This window comes from Pristis pectinata, chromosome 24 (assembly GCF_009764475.1).
Source record: "Pristis pectinata isolate sPriPec2 chromosome 24, sPriPec2.1.pri, whole genome shotgun sequence".
In the NCBI taxonomy this organism is placed as follows: Eukaryota; Metazoa; Chordata; class Chondrichthyes; order Rhinopristiformes; family Pristidae; genus Pristis; species Pristis pectinata.
The window spans coordinates 30,834,714-30,853,552 of record NC_067428.1 but is presented as its reverse complement, the minus strand read 5'-3'; the positions used below and the strand labels follow the sequence as shown (position 1 = coordinate 30,853,552).

Here is an 18,839-nt window from a genome sequence, read left to right as displayed (position 1 = left end):
GGGAAGTACAATGAAAAGAAAACAGGCATTAAATCCACATCCAAATGCCTCCAAGAGGAGGCCCAACAAGTTCAAATTTTCCCTTCTTGTGGTCTTGAAGAGCAAGCTGGAGCAGAATAAGTTTCTGTGAAAGTAAAACACACTGCAGCCTATCAGATTTCTTCCCCCCCCCCCCCCACACACACACAATAACACAACCACAGGGATTAAACAACATTTTACTCCTTGATTAACAAGGCACTCAACTCAAATTAAGAGCACAGTATCCTCCCACATCAGTAATCTTACAGCTCCTTTCAATTTTTAACTCTAAAATAGAGAATGAGGTCACAATGGCAAGAGGACAAGACCACACTCTCCTCTGGTCGAGGCTGGGCTGCACTACCAATTACTTCACTGCTGGTGGTCAAATAACCCCAAGAATGGTGTAACTGGGGAGAAAGAAGTAGGGAAAGTTAACTCTAATGGAGTTTGCCTCCCGATGAAATAAGTGAACATGTCTCCCTGATGAAAAAGGCGGAGTTAAGAACGAAACCTCACGGCAACAGCCTTGATCTGGAACCCATTGGTCAATGCCACTCACAAATGCAAGAATGTCTGCATTAGCCACACCAGGTGCCAAATGCTGTGCCAACTACTGGTCTACCTGCACTAGTCAATCCCATCACCCTGACCTCCAAAACAGCAACACTGCAGCAAGAAAAATTTCAAGTCTGAAGGGATTGTACAAACGAAAGGGGCTCTCAGATGACCTATAGATGCCACAGGGCATCCAGGGTGCCCAGATACCCCAGGAAGAGATTCCTGGATTCAATATTATGGACCTGGTTTACAAGAACAACAAGAAAATCCAAGAGCAACAAATAATCTTTTGGAGGGAGCTCAGCAGGTCAAGCAGCATCTGGTGGGTGGAAATGAGGGGAAGTTGCTGATGTTGAGAGTTGATAAACCCCCCCCCCCCCCTCTCTCTCTCATATCAGGATGCTGCTCGACCCAATGAATTCCTCATTTATTGCACCAGGTTCCAGCATCTGCAGTTTCTGGTGTCGCCAGGAGATCCACAAACTTATTAACCACAGCCCACAGGATTCTTCATTTGGATACACCACCTCTCCTGGAAGGAAAAAGATCTACAGACAACTGAAGGCCAAGGTTCAACCTACGAGTTGGAGCAAGTGGTGGGTGGAATGAATGCAGGAGATCTATGGACCACTTGTGATATTTCAGAGCCACTGAAATTTACCACGACCTCCAGTTCACCAGCACAGCCTTCCACTGCCCCAGGAAAAATAGGCTTTTAAAACAAAAATCCAGAGCTCAAACCCAGCATCAGGCTAACAACTAAATGGGTGGAAAGAGCACAAGGGATCGAGCAATGAGCTGATAACCACAAAATGTGTGGATTATCAGTACTATGATAGTCCATTAACAACCCAAATACCTAAAGGATCCACCCTGCTGAGAACCAGAAACTGAGGGCTGGTTATCAGGGACAGACAGGCAGCACTCGATGCAGGGAGCACTTTGAAAAACTCAGTGGAGATACCGCCCTCAACTCCAGCCCACGTCATGCTACACAAGTCAGTCTCACGGTCCAATAACAGATTGAAAGAGCTGTGTGCCAGCTGACAATCACCACCTCTATCTCTGAAGTTAGAGAACTTACTACTGGCATTATTTCACAACCTCAATGCCTAGATTTTAGATGCCATCTTATGACCACCTTCACGAAAGACAAATGAGATGGACAAACCCAGTCTAGAAGGGTTTCGACCCAAAATGTTGATTGTTTACTTCCCTCCACAGATGCTGCCTAACCCACTGAGTTCCTCCAGCATTTTATTTGTTGCTCCAGATTCCAGCATCTGCAGCCTCTTGCATCTTGACAAGTGGGATGGAGTTGTCTTCGTACTGTGCCATGGGAAAAGCATTCACCTCAACCTCTCCTCCCAATAGCCAAAAGTGCTACCCCACTTAGTGTAGATTCCAACCATCCCTGAACCATCCACCACTATCACAGCCATACGTGGTCCTTCTCAATTTCCAAAGCCTTCAACTCTGTCAAACTAGTAGGATTGTGAAAAATTCTTATGTTGGTTTCCTTCAGAAATTCCTCTCCATTCTGAGCCGACCATGCTATGACAAACAAGGTGCGATTCTAACCAACAGGTTAAATCACAGAGCCAATGGGTAATGCAAGGAAAACTCATCACCTAATCTTCTTCCTCAGAGCCACACCCCCTCCAGCAAACTCTCCACCCGAGTGGTTCCAACCTGAGTAGTTTCCAATTCATTTGGTAATCTTCAATCCAGAACCAACATCAGGCAGACCTCAGTCAGAGCAACAGCACACAGATGATGCTCCTGTACCTCCACTGAGGTTGAGCTCCAAGTCATGAACTTGATCACTCAAACTCAAGGGCCTCATGCTACACATCAAAAATGAAAGTCCACACCCAATCTACCACAGCCACATAATACTGCCACTCCCTCCCCTGACAAATTCCATAAAGAGACTAGAAAACATGGGTCACTTTCTATATCCAAGGAGCCACCTCTCAAAGGCAGGCACCCATGACAACAAAATTCACCACCTCCAGTGAGACACAGCCTTTAACTACCTGAGTAGGAAAAAATATTTGAAAACTCAAAAAAACTCAAACCCTGCATCAAGCTCATGACCTAGTGGGGACCAGTAATCCTTGTTTTCTTACATAATACTTCCAAGACAAGGACCACCTGCAGTTGGCATCTCAACTCCACTGGCAGGATGAGCAGAGCAAGGTTTTCCTTTCAGATGCCAAGAGAGAAAAAAAAACCAAAGTGATTAAGCATCCCGGAAGCTAGAAAGCAAAACTGGGACTTGCAAAATTTGAACTACTGATGCCGTTGACAATATAAATGCAATGGCTTTCAATGCATTAGCGCAGCAAAAACATCATAGGTCACCATGCTGAAACTCTTCACACCATATCTGATGGAAAACTGCGATTTCTGATCTTTGACAAATCGAACGTTATTTTTGCCATAATGTTGGTTGACACTTTGCCTTAAGGTGAATCGAGACAGCATATAGTGGGTGATAGGCACTCACTACCCACTGTAAACCATCAGGAAACTAAAATAATTAAACATACAGCACTCCTTCCTGACATCACACATTTCCAAAAGGGATGAAAGTGCAGCAGTTGCCGTGGTGATAGAGTCAGCAAGGCGACACACCAGGAATGTTTATTTGAAAATCTCTTAAATGGGTCAGACAAAGAGCTTGAATTGAGGTGTTACTAGTGATTAGATGAGATAAATGTGAAACTATTAGTTTCTTTTGTCTCAAGTCTACCCATTTTGTGCACAGTAAAATCACCAGGGAGTGTGTGTGTTATCCCCGAAACTTCACCTGGGGAAAATTTCTTGCCAGGAGACCACTATCAACGTACGAGAACAAAACAGATCATTCAACAGCAATTCACAAAAATCGGTGGTTTCTGCATAAAGAGAACAGTACTCCACTAGTCTTCAACTACAATATTCAACTTGGAACTTCTATATTGGTTTCTTTCATCACTACAGTTCACAGAAACACACACATCAATTACAGTTTGTTTACTTAATTTTATTCAAAAGTTAAGAAACTGTTCAATACCACCGATACAAGAATGGATCAAACAGATTTAGAAACTCCTCAACCACATTTGTAGTGTAGTGGTTTTTAAAACTTAGAAACATTTACAAGAACATCAAAGAAAGGTACAAGGAAAACACAGGACGTCAAGCCAAAACAAAGGTTAAAGGCACCAATAAGTTTGATGGAAGATATGCACTTTAAAGAGGGAAAAAGGGCAAGGCAAAGAAATGTGGGAAAACAAGAGTCCGCAGATGCTGGAATCTGGAGAAAAAAAACTGCTGGAAGAACTCAGTGGATCAGGCAGCATCTGAAGGGAAATGGACAGTTGACATTTTGGGTCTAGACCCTTTTTGTTCTAATTGTTTAATTTAGGTTTAATTTATTTTTTTCTTGTGAATGCTGCTTATATGACGCTATATGCCTGTGATGCTGCTGCAAGTAAGATCTTCATTGCACCTGCACATATGACAGTAAACTCGACTTTGAACTGAAAGAACAGCAGGGAGATGGCCAGTACGGAGGTGTGAGGGGAAGGGATGGAGCACAGAAATATGAATCTTCCAGAGTGTGGCTGTTGAAGAGGTGAATGTGGGGTTCAACTACTTTAAAACTAACTGCAAGAAATGTGCGCTTTGAAATTTTAAGATGTGCAAGCATCGACTCCACACATTAACATTTTCCTTTTGGGTATGAGTCCTCACACTGAAACTCAAGCTTTAGGGATATCTTCCCAATGCCATAAAATTGAGGCCACAGTGATGAAGTTTTTGTAGTTAGTTTGAATTAAATTGCATAAATAGCCCAAAGCAATCAACATTACAAGTGGCAGAACTTTATGCAGTCCAACATGGAACCTGCCAAATAGCCAATGAAAGGCAACACCACTTGTTTAACTCTCCTCAAAATTGGTTGGTGAGGTCACATTTGGAATATGTTCAGTTTTCATCACCCTGCTATAGGAAAGATGCCAATAAGCTAGAAAGAGCACAGAGGAGACTGGAGATTTACGAGGATATTCCCAGGATTTGAGGGACTGGAGTTATGGAGAGAGGTTGAGCAGGTTGGGACTCCTCCCTCCCCAAGCCCTGAATGTAGGAAAATGAAGGGTGATCTGTGTATAGAATTACATGGGGGCATAGATAGGGTCAATGTAGTTCCCCTGCACCACCCCCCTCCCCACCAAAAGAGAACAGGTTTGAGGTGAGAGACTTAATAGGATACCGAGGGGCAACTTTTTCACCCAGAGGGTGGTCAATATATGGAATGAGCTGCCAGAGGAAGTGGTTGAGACAGGTACAGTAACAACTTTTTAAAAAGGTACTTGGACAGGTATGTGGATAGGAAAGGTTTAGAGGGATATGGGCTAAACACAGGCAAGTGGGAGCAGCTTAGATGGGAATCTTGGTTGGCATGGACCAGTTGGGCTGAAGGGCCTGTCTGTGCTGTATGACTATAAAATTACACCAAAGAGCTCACACATCAACAGAACAAAGGAAATTTAGTAACAACCAACCCCAAATCTTTTAACTGTGTGGCAATACAAAAAAAAGTGAATCATTTATATTTCACAAAAAAAATTCTTGCCATCATGTGGCTAATGAGATTGCACAATTTGTGGTGACTATCAGGCACTGCCCAATTCTGATTTGAAAAAACATGTACAAGATTTTTAAAAAATTAAGCTTTTAAAGTCACCACTAAGACAGCAAAACTATGTTGTAACAGGAAATGTATTTTGGCCCATGATTCAACTTCATGGGCTCAGATCACTTTCACTGATATGGTTTAAGAGCTCAGTCCCTTGGTTTGAGCACATGTGCAACCCATAGTATGGGATTGGAATATTATTGTCACTTGTACAGAGGTACAGTGAAAAATCTTGTCTTGCATACTGTTCATAGAGATCAATTCATTACATGGTGCATTGAGGTAGTACAAGGAAAAACAACAATGCAGAATAAAGTGTTACAGTTACAGAGAAAGTGCAATGCAGGTAGATGATAAAGTGCAAGGTCATATCAAGGTAGACTGCAAGGTCAAGAATCCATTTTACTGAACTAGGAAACCACTCAATTGTCTTATAACAGGAGGATAGAAGCTGTTACAGATGCTTTACAGTATTACAGGAGAATCTCATTTATGTCTCATCAACATATTCATCGATCACATCAAAAGGCATTCTCAGTCACCCCCACCCGTATCCAAATCTGTTACATTGGCCAATCTTGATAAACAATATTCTGAGATAGAGATTAGAAAGAATACAGGAATACAAGTGATTAGGTCAAAACATGTTGCAACACTATTTAAAAGTGTTACTCAATTTTGGAGTAGTTTGCACTTTTGCTATTAAGATCACTTTCGGGAGCTAAAATCATTGTGATTTTTGAAAGAAAGTGCATTTGAATGCCAAAAGGGGCTGTCGAAATTAGAATCGTGAAAATAGAAATAATCTTATATGGGGAATATTTCTTGGTTATGGCAAGTTCAGGACAAGCTTACAACCACCATGAAAAAAAAGTGCTTTAAAACTTGTGGCACTTATTTTAAAATTCCTTCTTCCCATCACATGGTTTGAATCATTGCAAAAGTTTGCTCCTGCATGTGCAATGATCACTGATGTGCTAAAGTCAGTCCAGAACCACAAGGGCATGAATTCTTGGACAATTACCATAAAGGTTCAAAACCTGCTGGACCTCAGGGATTTTGTATCACAACTAGTAATCATTCTTATCAGCAAGTTATCGTTGTATTAAACTTGTTAACCTTGAATTCTTGGACTTTCTACTTTCATGTTAAGTGAAAAATACAAGTCAGGAAATTACAGAAGAAAATATATACACAAGTAATCCTATGTGTCATTCTGGAAATAATATGTCCCACATCCACAAATCATTATAAACACAAACAAAAAATGTTGGTCATTTAAGGAAATATCATTACTATATCAATGGGCCACAAAAGAAACACTGCCCCAAGCAATCAGTTTAAACTTCAATGAATTCTGTGTCTCAACATTTGAAAGGCTCTTTGATGCATGGTCAATTGCTATTCAAAACTCTGCATTAATCTGAAACACTAAAAGGGAACTCTGTGCTTATAGCAATATCTTGCACTTCTACAGGTACTTTAATGCCATGAAGTATCCCAAGGTGCTACACAGGAACATTATGAGATGAAGTTTCGCAATTCACAATGGAGGGGAAACCAAAATGCAACAACTATAAAGCTGGAAAAGAGTAAGGTGTTAAGGACACACTTGACAGAGAAAGGGAAGAGAGATTTATGGAGGGAATGCCAGAGTTTAGAGACCGGGCAACAGATAGTCCAGCCACCAACAAAAATCAAGGCACAAGAGGAGTAGAGGTGTCTTAGAGTTCTTGGAGGTGGAGTAGATTACAAAGTGAGGAAAGACAATTCTTTTGAGGGATTTGAAGGATAAGGACTTTGAAAGACTTTGCTTAACTAGGAACTAACAAACATTGGGGTGATGGAGGGACTAGACTCGAGCGTGAGAAACAGAGTAAGGCAGAAAGGGGAGGGGAAGGGAAGATATGCTTGGTAGTGGGGTCCCATTGGAGATGGTGGAAGTGGCAGAGAATGATGCAACTGATGTAACGTAGACTGGTGGGATGAAATGAGAGGACAAGGGGGAACCTATCCCCGTTGGGTTGGGGGGGGGGGGGGGTGGTTGCTGAGAGCAGAGGTGTGGGAAATGGCAGAGATACAGGTGCGAGCTCTCTCCACCACAGTAGGGGGGAAATCACGGGTTAGTAACGAAGTTGGACCACTTGGATGTCCTGGAGGGGGTTACTACACAAGCTTAGGTATTTAGAGGATGCCAGTTAGGAAGATCAATAGAGCAAACAAAATCTACAGGTACAAGTAGCACAGTAAATTGAAAGAATACAGTACCCATCAAGAACCCAAGGTAGTTCAGAAATTAATGAGTACAATGCCACACATTTTGGTTTTAAAACCCTGTACAATTAGAACTTGTACATTTTTACTGTGCCATATTAGTTTTCAGAATTAAACAATGAGGCAGCTATTGTATACAGTACAAATGGCAGTCATTTCTGAACAGAAGCACAAGTTTTCAACTTCTTACAGTTGGCTATCTTACAAAGAGCAACTGAGAAAAACCATTTGCCTGATGCCCACGTCTTAAGATTTTGCGAACTCAAGCCATATAAATATTGCCATAACAAGCTGAAGTAGAAGAACTGCAGGAAACCACCAAATTGCACTGTTCAGTCTCAACCTTCACACTGCAGCTTGACAATGGTCAGAAATGTAACAAAAAGCATGATGGCACTGGACAGAGTGCAGAGGAGATTTACAATAATTTCACCACAAATACTGCAAGCTACAAGGGAAAAAACTGGCTAAAATGAATTACATTTGCTTCGGACACAGAAGGCCCATCATCTTTGTGCACCCAGATCATGCCCATTTCCCCTCAATTTCCATAAACACCCCCCCCCCCCCCCCCCCCCCCGCAACACTAGGTGGAAGTCTCAGTGGCTGATTAACCCTTCAGCATATCTTTGGGATACAGGAAGAAACGAGAACTGGGGCCGGGGGGGGTTAAGAACCCAGATCAGGAGTGAACCCAGGTTGCTGGAACCAAGAAAGCAGCACTACCTGCTGCACCAAGGATTGTTTACATTGGGGCAGAGCAGGTGGGGGGGGGGGGGAGAAAGAAGAGAATGGGGCAATTGTAGGCACCTCAGCAAGTGTCAAAAATAAAGAGGAAGGATTTTCTTTAAAAATATCCTTTTCCTGTAGGAATCTGAGTGTCCAAGCCAAGCCAGCATTTACTCCCCTTCTCTACGAGCCCTTAAACTGAGTGGCTTGCTCAGCTAATTCAGAGGGCATTCAAGAGTCAACCATATTTGTGGGCTAGGAGTCAGTCACATACAGGCAAGGTACAAGGATGGCAGTTTTTTTACAACAGCTTATGGCAGTTTGATGGTCATCACGGCAAAACACTAGCTACTCTTTTCAAAAAGAACAGCACACTCCAGATCACTAACAGAATTTAAATTCCACAGCTGCCATAGTGAGACTTGAACTCCAGTTTAAAACATTAGTCCATGCTTCTGGGCTACTAAGCCAGTACTGTGACTACTGGAACTCTGCCCAAGGAAGGTGGTCAGGACAGAAAACTTCAATGCATTTACAAGGTATTCTGATAATACACTTGAGGCGTGAGGACCTCTCTTACGTCCCTTGTGCTGGAAGGTGGGATTAGGGTTTTTCCAAGCAGCACAGAAAGGTCCCCTTCTTTATAATAATTTTTCTGCAATTCTACAATCTGATCAACGAGGAAAATGCTGTGAAGGTTCTTCCCCCTGCAAAAGGGCTTCACAGCACAGCTATAATGTTAGAAACCCAACTTAAAATTTACAAACCACATTAATACAAAACAACAGATGCTGTGCAGGGACCTCAAGGTCGTAATTCAATCTCTGGATTCAACAGGCTTTCATAAACTCAAGCTTTTCTGCTTTGGTTCAAGATATCGGCCAAAAACTGATTGAATTACATCTCCCGCCTCAACATCACTTTTGTACGCAAAGTGTGTCTTGTTTTACCCTTGAGGGAAAGGGGCAGAGAGTAAGGAGGGAAGGAAAGAAAAAGGAGCAGTTTAACAATCCAGGGCAATTGGTTTTTTTGTTCTGTTTTCTTTTGTAAAAATTGTGCATAATTTATGTTTGTGTTTTTCTTGTGAATGCTGCTTATATGATGCTATGTGCCTGTGATGCTGCTGCTGCAAGTTTTTCATTGCACCTGTGCATTTGACAATAAACTTGACTTTTAACAAATATGTATGCCAATTAATTAATGCTTATATTTAGGGCACATTTTATCCTTTGCAGGAAATTATTGTTGCCCTGCATCCCTCAAACAACAAAAGCTTCAGGAGGAAATTTTTAATTCAAGTACTGTAATGAAATAGTGCAACTGGAAATAGAGACAGAGCAGTAAAAATGTTATTCTTCCCCCAACAACCCTCAGCGATTCCTAAATACTTGTAAGCCTGCAAGTGATCAATGGCAAAGCTCAATTTTTGCAGAACAAAAAAATTCACATAATTGTAATCATCCCAGCTTAAAATGAAACAACTTTTCACGTTTCAGCTATAGTACATTTTTCTCAGCACTTGAAGCACTTTCACACATTGTACTGCTTGATTTAAAATACATTCACCTTCCGTCCCGATATTCATCATATTACTGTCATATGGAAAGCACAAATTAGGAGTTTAAAAAATATGCAGAGTAGTTAACCAAGGGAGGCCAGTCAATACTCAAGCTACATCTTAAGATGGGCTTTTAGTTCACATTTAAGCAACAAAACTGGGTATTTTAAAATGTGGCATTTCAGCATCTGATTCATTTGGTCTTTGAATGAGAAACAAGTTACAAGACATCGATCTCAATGTTACCCACGCATGATACTACCACTGAAAATGTGCAACCATTCATATGGAAATCAATCATCCTGCATTATAACAGTGATATTGAAATACTGATGTCAGAACACAATGCATTATGTTCAAAACAAACTTGGGAGGCTTTTCTAGCAGGAACACACACACAATGAATCACTGGACAAGATGCCCACAGTTAAAAAAAAATGCAGTTTCCACGAGAAGAGCAGATGTTTTGACTGCTGTTCGAAACACAAGACAATATAGCTGGAGTGAAAATCTCTGTCGATGTTGGATTTTATCCAATTAGATGGCAAAATTCAGGAAAAAAAGCTACATATGATTTTTTTTATTTGTCAAACCACTGCTTTATTTTATTAGTCAGTAAAACCCCCTCAGGCTGCTTTCCAAGATACCTTATTCCATTTCACATTCCCCACTGATGTCACAACTGTGGGGAAACTATGCAATTGTTTTTTCAAATATATATATATAAAAATAAAAATTGCTGATTTTAAAAGACCTAAAGCAGAACCAGGCCTTCCAACCTCTCCACCAATTCAGATCAGATTCTAAATCCGAAGAGATTAAACTGTGCCACATTACAGTCACTGACATAATACACTGCCCACTGCAAAATATGAGCGCACCATACCTGTTCCCCCAAACTGGTTGCTTCCTAACGTGGTTGGTCGATTTTTTCCATTAGAGGCAGGCGGGGAAAACATCTACAAAAAAAATATAAAATATAAAGTGTCACTTGAATAAAGGATTTTGCAACAGGGCGTCTCATCATTTTTCCAAAGAGCAGTTTGATCAACAACACCGCAATTTTGTTTTTAAAAAAAGCAACAGAATATTTGTTTTCGCTCATCAAATTCATTAAAAAACCTACAACCAGCCACGCAATTTCACACTAGTTCCACAGTACAAGTCTATGAACTCGTCTCAAAGTGCCCCACTCGCGCTCCGGATAATCATTTCATCTGCACTACGATCTTGCAACAGATTCCTGGGATTAAGCATTGTTTAAAAATAAAAGAATTTGGAAACAAAAGATTGCCAAGTACAGTACTGAAGGTCTGACAGTATCAACGGCGCCTGATAATGGCATTCCAGAAACTGTTCACATCCGACTCGCTTCACTTAAAATTCAAATACCAGTCACTGCAATACTGGTAATAGCAAATCAAACTTGTTACTCTACAGTGACTATTGCATAATTACATTAAAGAGTCGATCCCGCAACAAAATATATCGGTCATAAATACACGGCACACCGCCATAATTCTTACCGCACTGAAATCCAGCAAGTCGCTGAGCTCTTTGTCCGTCCCTATGGCTGCCATTCGCTGCTGAGGATTCATTTTGACAAATTAAAACACCCCTAAAGAAAAGGTTAAAAAAAAAGAAATGGAAAAGCAAACCTTACTATCCTTGAGCACACCGTGATGTTAATCACGAGATTCAAAATCGCCTTGTCTCCAAGTTAAGGGAGAGAATTTCCCATTTTTTTAAAAAAAGAAACAAAATGCAAACATGAACAAGAAGTGCAAGAACAAGATCACTTTTTACAGTCACCAGAAACCAAATCGCTGATGGATTGGGACAAAGTAAGACGGCAGCTAACTCTGACTTGGGCGTTAAATTAAAATGAAAAAGTTTAGGGCACTGCTCAGCCTCTCGCAGACTGGAAATCGGTGCATTAATTCAACCCCCAGCCATTCCATTCCAGCAACATTTAGTGCATGTGCGCCCCTCGCTCCACAGAGTGGCCACAACAACTTCATACATTAGATTAAAGAAAGCAGCAAATCCACTTCTCCGCACACAGACCTCGGGGGGGGGGGGGGGGGGGGGAAAGAGACACACTTTGGCCCCAGAGACACCGACCAACAGAACCCTTGCAGCCAACACCACCCACCCCACCTCCTGCTCCAAGCGCCACCGCTCCCAGGGTTACACTCCCCCCCTCCCCACCCCACCCCCATTTGCACTCGCACCCGAGGGCGCTCACACAACTTTCTTGCCCTGTAACAATAAAAGTACACGCCGTTTGTTTACCTCTTCGGTGAGCATCCGAGAGCCAACATTAAATGTAAGGGAAGCGGGATTTCAGCGCCCTCCAAAGCTACAGTCACCCTGCCCCCTTTGCAGACACTGAGATACCCCTGCAAACTTTAAGGACTATCTCATTGAAATGCCCCCAGACGCTGCTGCACTGTAACAAATGCACTCCCAGCGGCCGACATATTTACCCTCTTCAACATTATCACATTGTGAGGCGGGCAGGTATCCCTGCGCCAACATCCGGGGGCCCGGCCCAGCCACCAGGGGTAAACCCGCCGATTGCAACCGGCTGCCCCGCTCGCCCGACTCCAGCAAAAATCCCGCGGCGGCCGGCGTGCGAAAGCGGCGGGAAAAGCACGGCGGGGAGCGGCCGGCGTTGCAATTTACCCGGGACAATATTCCGCGTAAGCGGACGGCGGGCTGCCCGAGTGTTGTGGGTTCCCCCCCCCTTTGAGTGACAGGCGGAGGGTTCGCTCAGCGGGCTCGGCCAATCAGAGGCGCCAGCCCGCCCCGGGCGGATACATTCTGGTGACGAAGTGTATCCAATCGGCCGGCGTCCGGCGCGCTGATTGGCTGGGACCCTCCTGGCACCGCAGCGCGCTCCCGCCCCCCGGAGGAGCCGCACTCGCAGCCGCTTGGGCCGGCGAGAGGCTGGTTCGTGCCCGGGGCTGGGGGCGAGGGAGCAGGGAAGGGTGGGGAGGCGAGGCGAGGCGGGGAACGATAGCCTATTTCCCTTTTTTCAAAAAAAAAGCAAGCACTGGGTTTCAAGTGCAATGTTCATTGCACAGCTATTGGTCCTTGCACGGCGTTCACTGCCAGGAGTTGCAAGGGTCTGATTGCAAACTGGTGCGATTGGTGTTCCCAAACCAAACGCCAGCAAAATTGATGTTTCGCAGGAAAAGGAAACGGAGCTCATTGGGAGCAGGACTTTGGAATGGCGGTGATGTCATCATTTCACTGGAGGGCCTCCAAGTCTTCTCAAATGTCCTGCTACTGACGAATCAGACGCTGCAGCGTCCGGAGACCGGCCCAAACTAAATTGTGAATTAAATGGCTTTTTTTTCCGCGCATTTAAAGCCTCAAAACATCCAGACGTTAGCAGAACAGATTATGCAACGTATCTTCCTCTCTCAAACAGCGCAGTGTGAGAGGATTACTCGGTGCAAGAGGCAGGATTATATTTTCACGTACACACTTGTAATTTTTAATGGACGAAACTTCGTTGGTCTTTTGATCCACTTGTGCACCGCGTATTTCGCACACAACACCCACGGTCTAGATATGCAAGAGTAAATATCACAGGCAAACACGCTACTTAGCGTGGCATTCTGAACATCGGCATTCGAGTCTAATTGGAACTCCTCGAATAAAAGTTTTCTCCAGTACAGGCTGCAAAAGTCCTGTCTAAATTAGATTGAATGGTATATAGCAGGCTAACCACACAATTTTGCCCACAATTTGGTGGTCACGTTTCATTTTTAAAAAAAGCATTTCTAAAGCAGTGAAAATGTATCAAGGCTTTATGTAAAAATACATACTTTAGATTTGGAGAAAGAATCGCAAGAGATGATTGAATTATTTGTTGGGATGGTTTTGAACATTTAAACAAAAGTTGAAAGACAAAGGGTTTTTACAGAGGGAGTTCTAAAATTAGACTGAAAGCTATCATAAAGGAAGTAATTGAATAACAGAATGAGCTAAGATCCAGTCAGAGCATCAAAAGATGCTATAATAAGCAAATTAGAGAGATTGGATAGCTGAGGCAAAGGTTTGGAGGTCAAGGTTGCAACATTTAAGGTGTTGACAGTAGGTAGATGTTCACTTGGCTCAGTCGCAGCTTCTAGTCATCCAAAGGTCAATGATTGAAATCCCTCCCTCAAGATGAGTAGCCCAATGTTCTAGGAATACACTGAATTGAGATGAGATGAGATATCTTTATTAGTCACATGTACATCGAAACACACAGTGAAATACATCTTTTGCGTAGAGTGTTCTGGGGGCAGCCCGCAAGTGTCGCCACGCTTCCAGCACCAACATAGCATGCCCAAAAATTCCTAACCCGTATGTCTTTTGGAATGTGGGAGGAAACCGGAGCACCCAGAGGAAACCCACGCAGACACGGGGACAATGTACAAACTCCTCACAGACAGTGGCCGGAATTGAACCCGGGTCGCTAGCGCTGTAAAGCGTTATGCTAACCGCTACACTACCATGCCTGCCTGTGTTCTATTGTCAGAGAAGCTGATTTTAAATATTAAAATCCCATGGCACTTTTCAGAGGAGTGAAAGTAATTCCCCCCCCTACTCAGGGGCTGAAAGGCAGCAAGCCATCAGGCATTTTATTCCAGGACTCACCTCTACAAGATTAAGTAGTGCACAAGCACGCTATTACAGTGCCAGCGACCTGGGTTCAATTCCAGCTGCTGTCTGTAAGGAGTTTGTACGTTCTCCCCGTGTCTGTGTGGGTTTCCTCCGGGTGCACAGGTTTCGTCCCACATTCCAAAGACGAACAGGTTAGGAAGTTGTGGGCATGCCATGTTGGCGCCGGAAGAGTGGCGACACTTGCGGGCTGCCCCCAGAACACTCTATGCAAAAAGATGTATTTCACCGTGTGTTTCGATGTATATATGACTAATAAAGAAATCCTATCTACTAAATAGGTCACACACAGGTAAAGAATGTTCCTTTATGCATCCGGGCATTGCTGCCATCAGGTGTCCAGATCTCAGAAGGGAGGGGGATCGCGAGGGAGAGAGGCACAGGAAGTTGAAGTGACAGGGTGCATGAGGGATGGGTAAGGTCATAGTAAAGGGAGGGGGGGCCAATGTGCATGCCTAGGACCCTCTCTACATTAGCATGTCAGACTTAAAGGGTTCCGAAGAACAGCTGGTGGACTTTTGTAAAAGTCACAATAAATCTACAATTTTCCAATAAGATTACTGTTTCCTTGAAATTAAATCACAGTCTACAAAAAATGGCTTCACAAAGAGTTTTGACCACTATTCTTCCCTGAACAGTCATTATAAAAAAAATTATCCTTCTCATTTGTCTGCAAGCTGGCTATGGATGAAACTGCTGCCATCCAATAGTACTACATTTCAAAGTAAGTCTACTATTATTATTGCTGGGGAATACTCAATTTATGGTGATGGACACTTGATGGACATGTTGCATTCTATTAATGAACTCTGACACCTCTTGTACAAACAAACACAACTTCACCACAAAAATAAATGTATTTTTAGAAAACTGTAAATCAGTAGGATGTTGACACACCATGGACATGCTTTAAGGCACTCATTATGAAACCAACTACCTGCTTCTTTTGTACAGTGTACATTGCAATAGTTATATTAACAGTCCGTGTTGCTTCCCCAACACCAGATCTTTATCTGCAGCTCCTAAATAATCTGAGTATGTTTTAGCAAATACAATATCATTTCAGAAACTTAAAGAGTGACATTCAAAGAGAGGAAATTGGAACAGAATTTGTTCATTCGGTTGCAATCAACTTCATTCCTTAACCCCCATATAAAATGCAGTGAGATAGTTTTCATAACCATGACTCAGAAGATCTTTGGTTTAACTATTAATAGATCATTGAGTATTCAGAACTCAAGTCTATGTCTCAGTCTGATGTCAAAGTGTACCTTCCAGGCAGCAATTGGTGAAATCCAATGGAAATTTGCCGTAATTCTATAAGGAGAGATGGGAGAAATTTGGGTTGTTTTCTCTGGAATGTCGGAAGCTGAGGGGAGACCTGATAGAAGTTTGTTTTTTTTATTCCAAAATAAACTTTATTCATAATAAAAGACAAACTATATACAATTATAAAACAGTGCAAGCCTTTACATTCTTGTACAGATCATTCATTAGTGTTACCTTTTTAGAAGTTTATAAAATTATGAGAGGCATAGATAGGGGAGACAGCTGTTATCTTTTTCCCAGGGTTGAAATGTCAAATACTAGAGGACCTCCACTTAAGATGAGAGGGGGAAAATTTAAAGATGCGCGGGGCAAGTTTTTTTACACAGAGAGTGGTGGGTGCCTGGAACGGGCTGCCAGGTGTGGTGGTGGAGGCAGATACGATCGTGACATTGAGGCTTTTAGATAGACACATGAATATGCAGGGAATGGAGGGATACGGACCTTGTGCAGGCAGAAGGGATTTAGTTTAAGTTGGCATTGTGTTCAGCCCAGACTTCATGGGCCAAAGGGTCTGTTCCTGTGCTGTACTGTTCTATGTTCTATGTAATTCTGAGCTTTATAATCAGGCAATATGTCCTGCAATGGTGGAAACTGCCAGGATTATCTAACTGATATCAAAAATTATTAAATCAGCCATCCAACTATATAGGTCAAAGAATTCAACAGTATGGAATTTTTGTAGCATAGGTCAGTCTATTTGGCCCCTTAAGCTCATGGTATCATCTTCCTCCATGTTCCCCTTTTGTGTTAATATTCCTTTTATAAAGTAATTATCCATTTTCCTTTTGAAATTATTTACTGACTCCACTTCAACAGCCCTTGGCACCGAGTTCCAGATTCTAACTGTTTTATACATAAATTTGAACTTTTTTGCCTTTTGTTTTTACTGTCATCAGTTTTTCACCCCATTATCAGTTATTAACCTTATTATAACCCTCCATAATCTTGAAAACATCAATCCGGTTATCTGTTAATCAGTGCTAATGAAAACATTCCAAACTTATCAAGGTTATTTTCATAAATATAATGCTTCATTCCAGGGAAATTCCTATTGAATGTATGCTGCTTTTTTTTTCCATTCTTCCTCTGCAGGATACACAAAACATGTGACCCAGATCAGATTCAGATTCAGATTACTATACTGTCATATACACCAGGGTGCGACGAAATTCCTTGTTTGCATGAAACTCCAGGAGTAAACAGTGTACATGGTAATAATAAACACACAATAAATACAATGACAAGCGCAAAACAGCAGAATGGTACAAAGATTGTAGAGCAATCTGAATTCTAAAGATTGTAGAGCAAAATGAAATGCTAACGTGACAATAACGGAATAACTAGAAGAGGCAGAATTAAGAGTCCAAGAATATGGCAGCACCAAACAATCTGCTGGAGGAACTCAGCAGGTCGAGCAGCATCTGTGGGAGAAAAGGAATTGTCCATGTTTTGGGTCGAAACCCTGCATCAGGACTTCGACCTGAAATATCAACAATTTCCTTCCTCCCACAGATGCTGCTCGACCTGCTGAGTTCCTCCAGCAGATTGTGTGTTGCTCCAGATTGCAGCGTCGGCAGTCTCTGGTGTCTCCAATGTGGTAGTGCCACTGGGAAAGGGGTGGGGAAGAGGTGATTGGTTCAGAAATCTGATAGCAGTGCAGAAGAAGCTTTTCTTAACGCACTGCAAACTCGTATGATTCTTGCTTATTTATCCACTACCCCACCATCTTCTTCCATGCCTCGATCTCTAACATCAGTGACTTGCTTCTGATATTTTCAGAACATGAAAATACCAATACCAATGATATGGGACCATCAATTCTGAAATAATTCAGTATATGTTTTCCCCAGGTAATCTGTTGATAGGTCAGTGTGCTAATATAGTACTTTCTACACATTAAAGAATCTTCTCAATAGTGGGAGATGGAAATTGGCGCTCTCACATATACCACCATGGCTTTGCACGATGGATTACAGAAGACATTGGTTGGAAGACACGGGCATACCTATGATAATTTTTGATTCATATGGCCATATTGGACACCATAAACAGACTCAGTCTCTCAGAGCCATACGTAGGCAAGCCCTTTGTTCTTACATGTTTCTGTCCCATGATAAAAGAAACAAAGCAGTTGTATAATCCCTATAACCATACAGTTGTTCAAAATTATAGAGTCTAAATTCAGTACAGAAAAAGGGTTCTTCAGCCTCCCAAATCCACGCCAACCATCAACCTCCAATTTACACCAATCTTGTATTAATCCCAATTTTTATTCTCCCACATTCCCATCGACTCGCCCCAGATTTGACCACTCAGCTACACACTAAGAGTAATTTACAGTGGCCATTCAACCTTCCAACTTACACCTTTGGAATGTGGGAGAGAGGAAATCGGAGCTCCCGGGGGTGGGGGGGGGGACCTACATGGTCACAGGGAGAACATGCAAACTCCACACAGACAGCACCCGAGGTCAGGGTTGAACCTGGGTCTCTGGGGTGTGAGGCAGTGGGTCTACTAGCTGCACCACTGTGCTGTCAGTGTCAATGGATCAGAACTGGTAGCCGTGCAATAGAAGGACCTTATTCTGCCCACATGAAGGACACTGAATTTAACAGTGAAGTGTATGTTATACACAAAATAAACATTTATGGAATATTATATACAGACTCAGAACGTTCCAAAGAGTTCAAACCCAATTAAATATATTGACAAGTAGGCATTGTTGTAATGAGAGGAAACATGGTAACCAATTTATCCATCCAGTGGTCACACAAACAGCATTATGATAAGTGACGACTAGTTATCATAATAGTGATATGATATGATAACAGTCAATGGTTATATCTCAACCGAAGCCACAAAGACTTTGGTTGAGATACAACCATTGACTGGGTTACTGGGAGAATTCATCTACACTTTTCCAAGTTGTGCCTTGGGGTCTTTCATAAAGTTAGCCAGGTCTTTGATTTCAACATCTCATTTTAAGGACTTCAGTTC

At 42.4% G+C, this 18,839-nt stretch overlaps 1 protein-coding gene across 9 annotated transcripts in view; it reads right to left on the bottom strand.

Annotated features, from left to right (window-relative positions):
• Positions 1–12,584, bottom strand: part of LOC127582422 (transcription factor 12-like) — a 118,774-nt gene extending 106,190 nt beyond the window's left edge. For 5 of the 9 annotated variants that reach the window (XM_052037643.1, XM_052037649.1, XM_052037647.1 and 2 more), the window contains exons 1-3: positions 12,129–12,583; positions 11,360–11,451; positions 10,720–10,792 (exon numbers count right to left, since the gene is read on the bottom strand). In XM_052037643.1, coding sequence (XP_051893603.1) covers positions 10,720–10,792; positions 11,360–11,431 — 145 coding nt within the window. In that variant the 5' untranslated portion in view covers positions 11,432–11,451; positions 12,129–12,583. Of the gene's footprint in view, positions 1–10,719; positions 10,793–11,359; positions 11,452–12,128 lie in introns of all 9 variants that reach the window. The other 4 variants (XM_052037651.1, XM_052037653.1, XM_052037646.1 and 1 more) reach the window with 2 other exon arrangements.
• Positions 12,585–18,839: the final 6,255 nt, after the last annotated feature.